At 47.9% G+C, this 13,348-nt stretch overlaps 1 protein-coding gene across 1 annotated transcript in view; it reads right to left on the bottom strand.

Moving 5' to 3' along the window:
• The window catches only part of PORCN (porcupine O-acyltransferase), a 10,079-nt gene extending 1,717 nt beyond the window's left edge, over positions 1-8,362 (bottom strand). The window contains exons 1-13 of the mRNA XM_007957906.2: positions 8,227-8,362; positions 6,117-6,309; positions 5,620-5,663; positions 5,040-5,221; positions 4,829-4,959; positions 4,696-4,713; positions 3,440-3,454; positions 3,215-3,340; positions 2,973-3,073; positions 1,604-1,680; positions 1,445-1,508; positions 1,251-1,336; positions 204-314 (exon numbers count right to left, since the gene is read on the bottom strand). Coding sequence (XP_007956097.1) covers positions 204-314; positions 1,251-1,336; positions 1,445-1,508; positions 1,604-1,680; positions 2,973-3,073; positions 3,215-3,340; positions 3,440-3,454; positions 4,696-4,713; positions 4,829-4,959; positions 5,040-5,221; positions 5,620-5,663; positions 6,117-6,309; positions 8,227-8,362 — 1,284 coding nt within the window. The remainder of the gene's footprint in view (positions 1-203; positions 315-1,250; positions 1,337-1,444; positions 1,509-1,603; positions 1,681-2,972; positions 3,074-3,214; positions 3,341-3,439; positions 3,455-4,695; positions 4,714-4,828; positions 4,960-5,039; positions 5,222-5,619; positions 5,664-6,116; positions 6,310-8,226) is intronic.
• Between the last annotated feature and the right edge of the window lie 4,986 nt (positions 8,363-13,348).

Genomic DNA, 13,348 nt, shown 5'->3' on the forward strand with positions numbered 1-13,348 from the left:
CTTCACCCAAATAAAAGCCCCAAGAGTATAAATCAACGAAAAGGACAATGAGAAAAGAGGACTGAGGAGGACTGGCTGGATAAGCTAAAGAAATGCAGCCTGAGGACCTCATGATTTGGTACCCCATCTTTGTCCTCATGGTTCCATGACCAGGCAGTGCCATCCCTGGATAATCACCCCCAAACCCCAGGGCCCCACCTCACCTGCTCCTCTGTGGTATCATCCACATCGACATCAAACAAGGAGCCCAGGTAGGCCAGGTGGAAGATGGCCAGGCCCCCAAAGAGCAGGTTTAAGGCTCGTACCCCCAGGCCCTATGGGGGACAGATGGGTAGCCTTGGTGACTGGGCCTACTCACTGTGTCCCCCACCTCCACCTGGGCAGGGGAGTCCAGGCAGACACACAAGGTACAGTGGGTGCAAGGAGTAAGGGTATCCCAGGTATCCCCTGAGGTAAGAAACATGATTCAGCTCCTCCTGTGGGAGCTCCGAAGATATCCAAGGATGAGGGTACTGTTAACAATGAGAGTGTCCAGGTCAAGTGTGGGGCAAGCATGTCCAGTTGCAGAAGATGAGAGTAGTCAGGCAGAGGTGGGGCTTTAAGTCCCAGGGGTTTATGATGATGAACCTTGGTTGTCCCGTGGGAGGACAAATATGAGGTTGTCCATACTTCTTATTGCAAACAGAGTGAAAAAAACAAAAAAACACCCCCAAATTCCTACCATGACCCACAGGGCCCAAAAGGAGCTGGCCACTGGCTATGTCTTTACCCATGCTTCCTACCCCTTGCTCACTCTGTTCAGGTCACATTGACCACCCGGCTATTCCTCAAATATTCCAGGCCCATTCTCATCTCAGGGCTTTTACAGTGGTTGTTTCCTTTGCCTGGAATGGTTCTCTCCCTTACTTTCTTTAATTAAAGAACTCAAAATCACCTCATCAGGGATACCTCCCCTGACCTCCCTATTTAAACTTGAAACAACTTCCTATCCCCCTTCCTTTTCCATGGCACTAATCACAACCTAACAAACTAATATTTTACTGATTTATTTTTGCTTACTGTCACTCCCATTAAAATGTTAGCTCTACAAAGGCTGGGACTTTGGCTTGCTTTGTTCACTGTGTCTCCAGCACCTAGAACAGTGCCAGAAAGCCAGGCACTCTGAAACAGATATAAGATAGTGCTTGAAGTAACATATTTTTGAGGGGCTGTTTGGGGCACAAGGTTGGTTGTCCAAGCTGAACCCTCACCAAGCGATGCTGGTGCAAACAGTCTGGTGGGCATCGTTTTGACAAGACGCAGGCACTGAGGATCCGAGCCAGGCGCTTCCGGAGGACTGGAGTGGGTGGGTGGAGGTAAGGAGGTAAGGTTAGCCTCAGGGGATGGTGGTTCCAGCCTTCCACCAATCTTCTACCCTATCTACCAGGCTGGGCCCTGCACTCACCATGTTCCACATAAGTGATAAACGCTAGGGACAGCAGCACCGCAGCCAGGTGAAAGCTGAAGCCCTGGGTGGGGGGTGCCATGGGGCAATGAGGTGAATAAAGAGGAGACCCTGCTCCGTCCCCCAACTTCCACCCTGATCCCACTCCACCCTGCTCACGTGCAGGAGGGCACTGGCTGCGTAGGTAACCAGCACGGCTGAGAAGGTCCCCAGGTGTAGAGCATTCTTGAAAACGTCTGGAGGGGGAGATGTGGGTCAAAATTCTCCTGAGATCCCCTTGACCTTCTTGGAGAGGTATAGCACGGGATGAGGACACCCACAACCTACTGGAGCTCTCAGGTCCTTACAACAGTTTCAAACTTCACATGTTCAAAACATAGCTCTTGATCTTCTCTCCCAAACTGTTCCTCTCACAGTCTACCCCATTTGAGTCAATGCCAACTTCATCCTTCCAGTTCCTCAAAGTAAAAACTTCTAGTCACCCTTGATCCATCCTTCTCCCACTTCTACACCCAAACTGTCAGCAAGTTTTGTTAGTTCTGCCTCTGTAATTTAACCAGAATCTGACTTCTCACCACAGCCACTGCCACTATCATCAGCGCTGGCCTGGACTACTGCAATGGCTTCCTTACTGCTTCTGCCCTCACCCACTCCCCTCAGTCTATCCTCAGCAGGCAGAGGGAGTCTGTTAAATCCTCAATCAGGCTACAGCCCTCCTCTGTTCTGAACTCCTTCATGGTTTTCTTTGAGCCCTCATCTAACTCAGAGAAAAAGCCAAACAGCCATCAGTTCCTCCACCTCCATCACCTCTCTTACCTTACCTCCTACCACTCTCCCCCTCACTCACTCTACTCCAGCCACAAGGGTCTCCATTGTTCTGCATCTATGCCATGCACACTTCTACCACAAGGCCTTTGCACTGGCTGTTCCTTCTATCTGCTATATTCCCCACATAGCCACATTGCATGCTCTCTCACCTTCTTTGGGTTGTTGCCCAGATGTCATCTTTATGAGACTTGCACTGGCAAATTTATTTAAAATTGCAATCTGCCTCCACACCCACTCCTGGATCACTCTTATCTGCTTAACTTTTTCACCATTTAAAAAACCCAAAAAACCAAACTCACTGCTGTAGTTATAGCTCCTGACTTATAGCGACCCCTCCTTGGGTTTCTGAGGCTGTATCTCTATAGAAGTAGATTACCTAATCTTCCTTCCGAGGAGTGGCTGGTGGGTTTGAACCGCCAGCCTTTTGGTTAGCAGTCAAATGCCTTAGGCACCATGCCACCAGAGCTCCCTTTTTCCACCATAGCACTCAACTATTGTATATTTTCCCCCTCTGATTTAGTATCTGCTCCTCCCACTAAAATGCCAGCTACACAGGGCAGGGATTTTTGTCTCCCCACCAGATACATTATATCTTCAGTGCCTAGCATACAGTAGGTGCTCGATTAATGTTGTATGCATGTATGAAAGGGTCTACGTTGAAAACTTCTTACTGTACTGGAATGGTGACTTGACGACTCACAGTTATTGAGCCAGTAAGACATAGGCAGGTTCCAGCTTGTGACAACTTCTACCATGGACCGGGGCAGCTCTACATTCAGTGGCTTGGATACTGTCAGGTCCCTGTGGGCAGAAGAGACAGGCAAATCCATTTGGGATCACCACCCATCTGACATTCTTTTCCTCCCCTGGGAGCACCACTCCCCCTCCCTGCAGCTCTTCTAGGCAGCACCCTGTGGGTGGAGGGCCCCCAGCCCTCCCCACCATTCCAGGTGATCCTTCTCCTCGGTGAAGCCAGCCCCTGCCAACGTGGCTGTGGCCTCGGACAGAAAGCCCACAAAATAGTTGCTGAAGTGGAAGGAGACAGCACTCTCGTAGGCTCGCAGCCACCTGGGGAAAAGGGAGCAGGGAAGAGAGGCATCATGCCCAGGCTCTGGTGTGGTACCCTCACCATTTATCAGCATCTCTAGCCCCATTCTGTGGACTCACCTTACCATGGTGCCCCTAGGGCCCCCAAGGGTCAGGAGGGCAGCAGAGAAGAAAGGAAAGAAAGTCAGAGAGGCCCTGGAAGGTGGCCTGAGTTGTTCATAGACAAGACAGACAGAAACATAGTGGTAAAAGAGGTGGATGGACAATCACATTCATACATATACTGTCAGACAGTTTCATGTGGATCAGTAGCTGTTCTATAACATGACATGGTCCTGCAGCCTCACAGGGCCAGGCATCCAGACCCAGCCATCATCAGAGGCCCGACCGCCCAGCCCTACAGATGACACAGCCACATAGCAAGAGACAAGCACTATCAGACTCTCAGCCTTGTAATTCTCTACCTGACTCATTGACTGTAAAAAGACAAAAGCCTTTTAGTTAGGCACAGAGACCATCAAACACCTCACTCTGCACACGTACACAATTCTACAGCCAAAACCAGTAATTGTGTTAGTTGGACAACCAGATAGTCAAAAACAGGCAGCACCCTACACTGAGAAAAGTGTGGATTCTGGGATTAAGTCTGGGTTTAATGCCTGGCTGCTGAGCTGAGTGACATTGGGTAAGTCACTCAACCTTTCAGAGCCTCATTTGGCAGCAGACATAACCATAAGCCAGTGAGTAGTGGGCCCAGGAGGGATGTTACACAATCAAATAGCTGGATCAAATTCTACAGTTAAAGCAGAGGCAGACAGTCCCACAAACAGGCACATAGTGGGTTATGACCTCTCAAGTAGACAATACCAAGCAATACCATAGGCAAACAGGCGGAATCATTCACAGACAGGCATATAACACATCACAGTCAGATGTTATAGACAGGTAATATATCCAATGAAAGCCACATCACTGTTATATATAACTGTTAGATATAGACAATGGTACTGACAATGGCACAGTCAGACAGCCATAACTCACAGTCCCACATTCAGGAAGTCAGTTGCCAATAAGCAAACAACCCATACACAACCCCTAGCCAGAGTCACAGAGAGGTCCCTCTCCATTATAGTCACCTAACTTGTTTCTAACAGTGAAACAGCTGAGCAGAGGAACAACTAGACACATCATATGTGTCAGAATGCCAGTGGTACACAGAGTCATAGAGCCAATCTTGGTCAAACAGACAGCCAAAGACAGACACCCATTCTCTGTCTAGTCATGGGGTGGGTAGTCAGACTCAGACTTACAGAACCAGACTGTGCCCCCAACTTCCCAGTTAGCCCCACTCACTCTCAGCACCTGCCCTCATTTACCTGGCTTTGCGTTTCTTGCTGTAGTAACAGAAGACAGACAGAAGCATTAAGACATAGGCTCAGAGTTGGGGAGACCCCAGGTCCCTACCCAATCCCATCAATGCAGGGCAGAGGCCTCAAAGGCTGTGCTCACTTGCGAAGGAGACGGTCACCATCAAGGGGGATGAAGTACGGGAAGAGGTAGGGGCCCACACAGGTGGACAGCACAAGGCACAGAAGGGCCAGCACCAGGCTCCGGGCCACCTTCTGTAGCCATCGGCAGCTCTGTGGGGATCAAGGATCCATAAGCACTGTCCTGTGGTGGTTCCCACAGTCCCCGCCCACCTGTCCACCCAGGACCTCACCAGTGGGTGGCCTTGGACAGCCTGTAGGTAGCTGTGGAAGGATATCCAGGGCCCAAAGACGATGGTACCCACGAAGTAGAGGTAGCCCATGAACTCCACAGGTGAGGGCACCGTACCCACCTCGCTCCGGTCCAAGTCGAAGCCCAGAGACACTGCCTTCATGGCCACGATCATTTGGGCCCCTATGTGTGGCACCCATGGTCAAGTAGAGAGTCAGAGAACACATCAGCATGAAGGGGATGGGGAGCATTAGGTGAGAAGTGGGAGGGAAAGAGAGGTACGAGGATGGACAGGTGAGTATGGGGTCAGACAGGCAGGTGGGCAAGTGGGCCCAGGATGGGCGGGTGGCCTTACTCGAGAGAGTTAGGTAAATATATGGGACAGGACAGACAGATTTTTTTTGGGGGAAAAAACTCACGGTGGAGAGAGATATAGACACAAGGGGAATCTGAGACCTGCATACACTCTGGGTGGGCAGACCCAGGTATAAAGAGGGGAAGGAAAGACACAAAGTGGGGGTGGTTAAGAGATGTGGGGTAGGGCAGAAAGGGTGGCTGGTAAGAGGGGAAGGGCTGCCTACCTCGCATCTTGTGCCATGTCACGGTGTCCACCATGTGCATCTCACTAAGGGAAAAAGGTGTTGGTCTTGACCTCATGAAGCTCATGGCCTCAGAGACCACAGAGGTGGGAAACCAAGGTGCAGAGGTTAGGCCTTCCCCAGTCCTGCACAACTTCATGGAGGAACAATTCTCTTGAATTCCCTCCTTTAGGGGGAGCCCATGTCCTCTCTTTCCTATACAGTCTTGTGAAAGAACTTGTCTCCCAAATTTCCTCCTTAAGGAGATCTCACATTTTCCCTGCCCTGTTTGACCTCTCTTGTGAACAATTTTCCCGGATTCCCTTCTCCAGGGACATTGAACACCTTCCCTGTTCTGTGCCTCCTCATAGGAAAATTCTTCTCTCAGACGCCTCCAGGGAATTCCATGCCCTCCCTGTCCTGGACAACCTGCAGAGGCGGAGCCTTGGGGTCCATCTGCCCTTGGCCAAGGGCGTGGGGATGAAGACACAAACCCATACCCCATGAGTAGGTAGATAAGGATGGTGACGGAGAGGAAGACTCCACGATGGGAGGAATGTCGGCAGAGGAACAGCACGAGGTAGCACAGGAGGCTGAGTAGTACGACCCAAACCATATGCAGCTGGAAGAAGTGGTAGAGACTGAAGAATCCTCCTGCCACGGTGCTTGCATGCTTCAGGTAGGATGGCAACCCTTTGGTTAAGAGGAAAAACAAAAAAGAGAAGGATGATGGGCTGGTAGAAAGGGGAGGATATCCTGGGCTGAGGGCACAGCCTGGGTAAAGGCTTTGTTGTTGTTGTTGTTAAGTGCCGTCGAGTCGTTTCCGACTCATAACGACCCCACGCACAGCAGAACGAAACACTGCCTGATCCCACGCCAGCCCTACAATCCCTGCTATACTTGAGCCCATCATTGCAGCCACTGTGTCAATCCATCTCGTTGAAGGCTTCCCCCTCTTTTGTCAACCCTCCACCCTACCAAGCATGACATCCTTCTCCAGGGAATTGTCCCTTCTTCCAACATGACCAAAAATAGGTGAGACAAAGTCTGGCCTAGAGGTTGCAGTGTAGTGAGACTGAAGGGAGCCCAAAGTAGATGTTGGGGAGCTAGAGAGGGTGGCAAGGCTTGTGTTTAAAGAAAAGAAATATCTATAAAGGGCATTTTGGGAACCCTGGAGGAAAGTTGAGTATTGACTTGGTTGAGGTTGTGGTTATAGAGGAGAAAGTCCTCGTTCTTTTCTTTTTCTAAAATTTTTATTGTGATTTGGGTGAAACTTTACAGAATAAATTCATTTTCCATACAGCAGTTCATATACATTTTGTTTCATGACATTGACTGCAATTCCCCACAATGTAACAGCTCTCTTCCCACTTCCTCCCTGTAGTTACCTCTTTGCTGTGTCCTTTCCTATGCATTCCTACCCCCTGCACTATCTCCCTGTGCAAACACTGCCCTTCTGTTTTCCCATGACTGATTGTGCTAAGAACCATATCTACCTGATGTAAATTTTCACCCTATATGCCTGTCTATCGTTTGGCTGGAAGCCATGGGAGTGAGTTCAGTTCCAGACCTGAAAGGTAACTAGGGGCCATAGTCTTGGGGGTCTCACCAGGCTCCATCAGACTAGTAAACCTGGTCTTTTTTATGGTTTTGAGTTTTGTTCCACATTGTTCTCCCACTCTATCCAGGATCCCCTACTGCCTTTCTGAGTGGTTGACAGTGGTAGCTGGGCTCCATCTATTTCCTTTGGTCTCATGGTGAATGTCCTTGTTCTTGGGAGCAAAAAACTGAAGAATTTGGGGGTGAGGTGTCATGATGTCAGCAAGTTATTCAAGTGATTCAGAAAGATTAGATAGATACACTGATTGATAGAGCTAATGTGGCAACATGCCAACTGTAGGAGAATCAGCTGAGGTATATGGGTGTTCATTGTAGTATGCTTTCAACTTTTCTGTAGATTTGAAATATTTCAAAATAATAAAGCTGAGGGGAAATAAAACATCCATTTATAAAAAGAAAAGGAAAAAAAAAATAGAACCTTTGGATCTCATATTTCCAGAAATCTCAGTATCCTATAAGGGACTTGGAATCTTACCATTTTAGGATCCCAGAAGCCTTGGATACAGGCCGCTGTGATTGTGGAAACATCCCAGAACCTAGAGATCTCTTTATACCCCAATTCTATAAATCCTGAGTGTCAGCTTTTGGAATCCTAGAATGTGAGAATTTCAACTTGTCAGAATCCCTAAACCCTGGTACTTTACGATTCCATAACTCTGTGACATCAGCATTTTAGTATCTTATAACCTTGGGATATAGACAGTTCAGGATCCAAAGATCTGGGGACCTTACTTTTCCAGAATCCCAGAACACAGGACTATTGAAGCATGGTTTGGTGTGGCAGGAAGTGGCAGGAAGTGGCATGGAGTGGCTGGGCATAGCAGGATGTGGTGTGGTGGAATGAGGCTAGGTAGGCCTGGTGGGATGAGGTGGGGCTGGCCATGGTTGGGCCTGGCTTGGTGTGGCAGGGTAAGATGTGGCTTGGCATGGATGAATGTGGCAGGAACAATATGGCCTGGTGTAGCAGCACATGGTGTGGCAGGCACTTACCAAGCCTCCAGAGAAGGCGGCAGGTGAGGCAGATGGCAAGGAGCAGCCAGATCTGGTCCAGGCCCTGCTGGGCAGTAGGCAGGAGACAGCCCTGCAGCAGTTGCTGGAAAAATTCCTGGCGGCTGAAGGTGGCCATTGCGGACCCCCAGGGCTGGACAGACAGACAGACAGACCTGCCAAAGAGGGGACAGAAAGGAAACCGATATAGCCATGGAGCAGACCATGCTCAAGGGATGAAGTGCAGCACTCAGATTTCCATCTGGGGCTGCTTAACCCATGGAGAGACCAGTATAGGGGACTGGTGGAGGATGTGAGCACCAGGTACATTAGACTGGGCAACCATCTCTGTGTGCGTGTGTATGTGTGTGGGTGTGCGGGGGGTATGGACGCGCACACACTCAGCCTGTGACCTGGGGTGAATGATGGACCTACGTCTCTTGATGCTGTGAGCCGCTTGGATCCGACGGTGATTGAATGATATGTACATTCTAGGCCTGTATATCAGAAGGGGGGGGGGTTGGTTGTCCTGGTTTCCAAGGTGGAACCAGCTAGTATTGCTCTGTATGCAGAGCAGGGAGTGGGATCCTGTGATATTTGGGGGCCAAGGGCATCTCTCCTTGTACGGATGGGGGTGTCCTGTATCCCCATGCGCCTCATCTCACCCCCACCGGGCCTCTCACGGCCGCCAACAAAACCCTGGCTAGGTCTGGGGGTTGCAGGGAGGTGGAAGTGTCAGGAGGACATGGTCGATGGGGGAATCAGAAAGGTGATGGGGAGGGGGCTTCAGGAGATACAAACTGGCGCAGGGAAGCCGGGTCAGGGATGGGAGCTTGGGAGCCACGCGCGCTATCCTAGCGACGTACCTGGAAGGAAAGAGCCCGCGGTCCTGGAGGCAGGGGACGTACTACCGCCGCCACGGCCGCCGCCTCCTCCGGGCAGCCTCCCCCGAAGGGCCCAAGGCCGGGACCAGCTGCGGCTCCCAGGACAGCGAAGGCAGCGGGCCCTTTAAAAGCCGGGGAGGCCCGGCCGGCCGGCTCAGCCAATGAAAGGGCAGGAGTGGGGCGGGGACTGAAGTGAGAAGCGGGCGGGGGTGGGGTGAGAGGATAGAAAGAAGGAGGAGCGGGAGGGTTGAGAGAAGGGGGACGCGAGCAGACGTAGGCGCTCAGGGCGTTCGTGCCCTTACCTTTCCGTCCTGTTAGTGTTTGATTTCCCTGAACATTTGTGTCGGGGGAGACTCTGGTGGCCCGCCACGAACAAACTTTGGAATCGCCAAATTTCTAATCCTCGGAAGCCGAGATGAGAAAGATGGGAGAGGAAGAAGGAGGAAAGCCCCCTCCTCCCAACTACTGATCTTTGCACATCTTCTCTCAACCCTATGGTGCCATTTCACAGATGGGAAAATAACCTGAGGTCTCTCCTTACCTATTCTTTGAAGAAATTAACCAAACCTAAACCCACTGCCATTCTGACTCATAGCGACCCTATAGGACAGAGTAGAATTGTCCCATAGTGTGTCCAAAGCTGTGATTCTTTGTGGATGCAGACTGCCTCAACTTTCTCCCGAGAAGAACTGGTAGATTCAAACCGCTGACTTTTTGGTTAGCAGCCGAATGCTTTGGCCACTATGCCACCAGAGCTCCTTATTGAGGGAACCAAAGGAACTTCAAATTCTCCCTCACCCCCAAGCTTTCCTCTAAGCCTGGTGCCCAGAGACCCGCCAGAAACCCTTGTAAGTAATGACTGTGTCAGCTAGGAGCAAGAATCAGGCGCCTGTGCTTCCCCCAGAGATTTCCTGTGAGCACTTTGCAAGTCATCGAGAAGTGATTTGCTATTTTAATTCCCCACAAGAATCCACCGGACAAACTTTTTGTTTTCCAGCAACTAGTGAATGCTCGCTGTGAACTCAAAGGAGGCTACCACAGAGCACCGATCAAGAGCATTTATAAAGTACTTAGAAAACGCAAAAACGCAACCAAGTCGAATCCGACTCATACCGACTTCTCTTTAGGTTTTCGAGGCTGTATCACTGTGGAAGTAGATTGCCCAGCCTTCCTTCTGAGGAGTCGCTGGTGGGTTTGAACCACCAACCTTCTGGTTAGCGGTCAAATGCCTTAGGCATTGTGCTACTAGAGCTCTTTTAAACTGGTGAAGGCCTTATATATTTTGTTTTCCAAGAAGGGCCCATGTTCCCAAAGGAGCATTTACAGCCGCTCCATGGAAGGAAGATGGGGCAATCTACTTTGGTAAAGACTTACCACCTTGGAAACCCAATGGGAGTCGCTATGAGTCAGAATCCTTTCGATGGCAGCAGGTTTTTGGTACTAGACATACCAAAGGTCGTGAAGTCAGCACAGGACTGGGCAGTATTTCCTTCTCTTGTACATAAAGACGCCACGAGCTGGAGCTGACTGGACAGCAAATAAGCACAACACCAGCTAGATGTTTAGCTATGATAGGGAAGGTGATACGGAAGGGAGACGGAAGCACAGGTCAAGCCGGACCTCACCCTGACCGGAGGGGCTAAGGAAAGCAGATTCTAATCAGATGAATGCCTGCCTGTAGGAATTCCCCACGTCAAGTCAACTCTCAGGCTTCAGTGTGCCTTTCTGCTAAACAAGAGAGTTTTTGCTTGGAAGCACCAATGACAAGGGAAGAGGGATGTATGTCTCCTTTCTTTTTTTTAAAAAAATTAACATGAAGTTAAATGGAGTTTTAGTTCTTAAAAATAATAATGTATCACAAATGAAAAATACTAACACAGTTAGAATATATATGATGAATAATTGCATAGGCAAGGTGCACGAATACCAATTCTTTTTCTTAACAGCAGAATACAAGCAGTAAATTCCATGAATTAGACTTCATTTTTTCCCTCAATTTTAAAACATAAGGAGAGTCAACAACCCCCTCTGTACATTCATCATCCAGATTCAGCCATTGGCAGGATTGTATTATATTTACTTCATCTACTCTCCTTTTAAACATTTTCATATTTTTCCCTTTGCTGAATTACTTTAAAGCAAATCCTAGATTTCTCTCTTACTCCAAGAAATATGGCCTCTCTTTTCTTTTTAAACATAACTCCAATGCCATTGTCGTACATAAAAAATTTGAGTTAATCCATTAGTGTCTCTTAGTAGTCAGCTCTTACTCAAATTCCTCCCATTAGACACTTTATTTTGTCTTTTTTTTTGTGTGTGAATTTGTTTCCTGATGTATCTAGAACGATGAATACCTAGCATACAGTAGGTCCTCAATGAAGATATATTGACTGAATGAATACTGTTTTGTAGGAATTATTACATTTTTTTTTTCGCTTAGTCTATACACATTCTAGGATCTCTGGTAGCATAGTGCCTAAAGGTACTTGACTGCTCACCAGGAGGCTGGCGGTTCAAACCCACCAGCCACTCGAAGGAAGATGGGGCAATCTACTTCTGTAGTGCTACTGCCTTGGAAACCCAAGGAGGGGTCGCTATGAGTCAGGTCTGGCTCCATGGCACATAACAACAACAACAACAATACATATTCTAGTATGCTGCTCTAAAGGATAAGAATGCTTTGTAAAAACATAAGCACAATACCATTATCACACCTAAAAAAACCCCAGTAATTCCTGAATAGCATTAAATATTGAATCAATGTTCAAAATTCCCTGATTGTCTCAAAAATTTTAATAGTGTTTTGTTGTTCTAATCAAGGTGCAAATAGGTCCACACATACAATTGATTAATCTGCACCTTAAATCTCTTTTAATCTATAGATTTTCCCTCTACTTCACTCTCTTTTATTGCTTACAAATTATTTGTTGAGGAAACTGAGTCATTTGTTCTATGGGGTTTCCCATGGTCTGGATTTTGCTGATTGCCCCCTGAGGGGCCTTCGAACTTGTTCCTCTATCCCTTGTATTTTCTTTAAATTGTCAGGTAGATCTAGAAGGCAGATCAGATTCCAATATGAAGTTTGTTTTGGCCCAACTACTGAAATGATTAAATTTTAAAAAATATACACTAATTTATGAAATAAAAGAATTCCACACTTGCTTATTTAATACAATTCCATCCATTTTGTATATACATCACACATGTATACTCTTTTGGTTCATGCATGTGGTTAAGCGTATAAATAGGTAATTTATTCTCATTGTTGCATAGTACTTTATTGTAGAGTATACCACAATCTATTCTATTATTGAAGGACATTTGGATTTTTCCCACTTTTTGAATTTATAAATAGTGCTCTTATGAATGTTCATGTCACAGAATACCTACATCATGAACTTTACTAGATATTGGCAATTTACTTTCCAATGTACCCATTTTTATTTCTACGAACTGTGTTTGAGAGCTCCCTTTTCCATACAAACAAACAAACAAAAACTCACTGCCAAGGTCAATTCTCAGTCAAAGAGACCCCCATTAGGTTTCCAAGGCTGTAAACCTTTATGGAAGCAGGCCACCTCATCTTTCTTCCACAGAGTGGCTGGTGGATTCAAACCACCAATCTTTTGGTTAACACCAAATGCCTTAACCACTTGCGGTGTAGTAAATTACCTGGTATGGCTTTTCTAGCCATAAGTCTTTGTAAACTCCATGGCGGAATTTGCTGTGAGCAACTGAGGTGCTCCTGATTGTAAAAGTTATCCACCTGGGGTGTTTCTGTTGCAAGTGGCACAAAGCAATGTTCTGGGAAGTTCGCTTTCTCTCAGGTGCTTAGAATTCTGATGTTATAATTGGTTAGTTTGGGCACTCTGTCAGGCTCAAAAGGAGGCCTCTGAGAGGCAGAAGAAGTCTTTCTGACTGCTGGCTGAGAAAGATGTGCTGCTGAGGGAAACTCTTTCCTGAGAGACATGTGCTCCTGAGAGACATGAGCTGCGGAGAAAGAGACACCGAGAGACACGCATTGCTGAGAGACACACCAAGAGACACACATTGTTGGGAGAGTGGCTGAGAGAGACTGTTGGGTAAGAGACAGTGGGCTGAGAGAGACTGAGCATTTTTTCTGAACTTGAATTGTAGCCTGGTACTTCCCTAATAAACCCCATAATCTGTGAGTTCTGTGTGGCCACTGCAGTGAATTATCAAACCTAGCAGAAAGGTGGTGAGTGCTGCGGGAGTAACAG

Source organism: Orycteropus afer, unplaced genomic scaffold (genome assembly GCF_000298275.1).
Source record: "Orycteropus afer afer isolate SDZICR_OR568_19922 unplaced genomic scaffold, OryAfe1.0 scaffold00822, whole genome shotgun sequence".
In the NCBI taxonomy this organism is placed as follows: Eukaryota; Metazoa; Chordata; class Mammalia; order Tubulidentata; family Orycteropodidae; genus Orycteropus; species Orycteropus afer.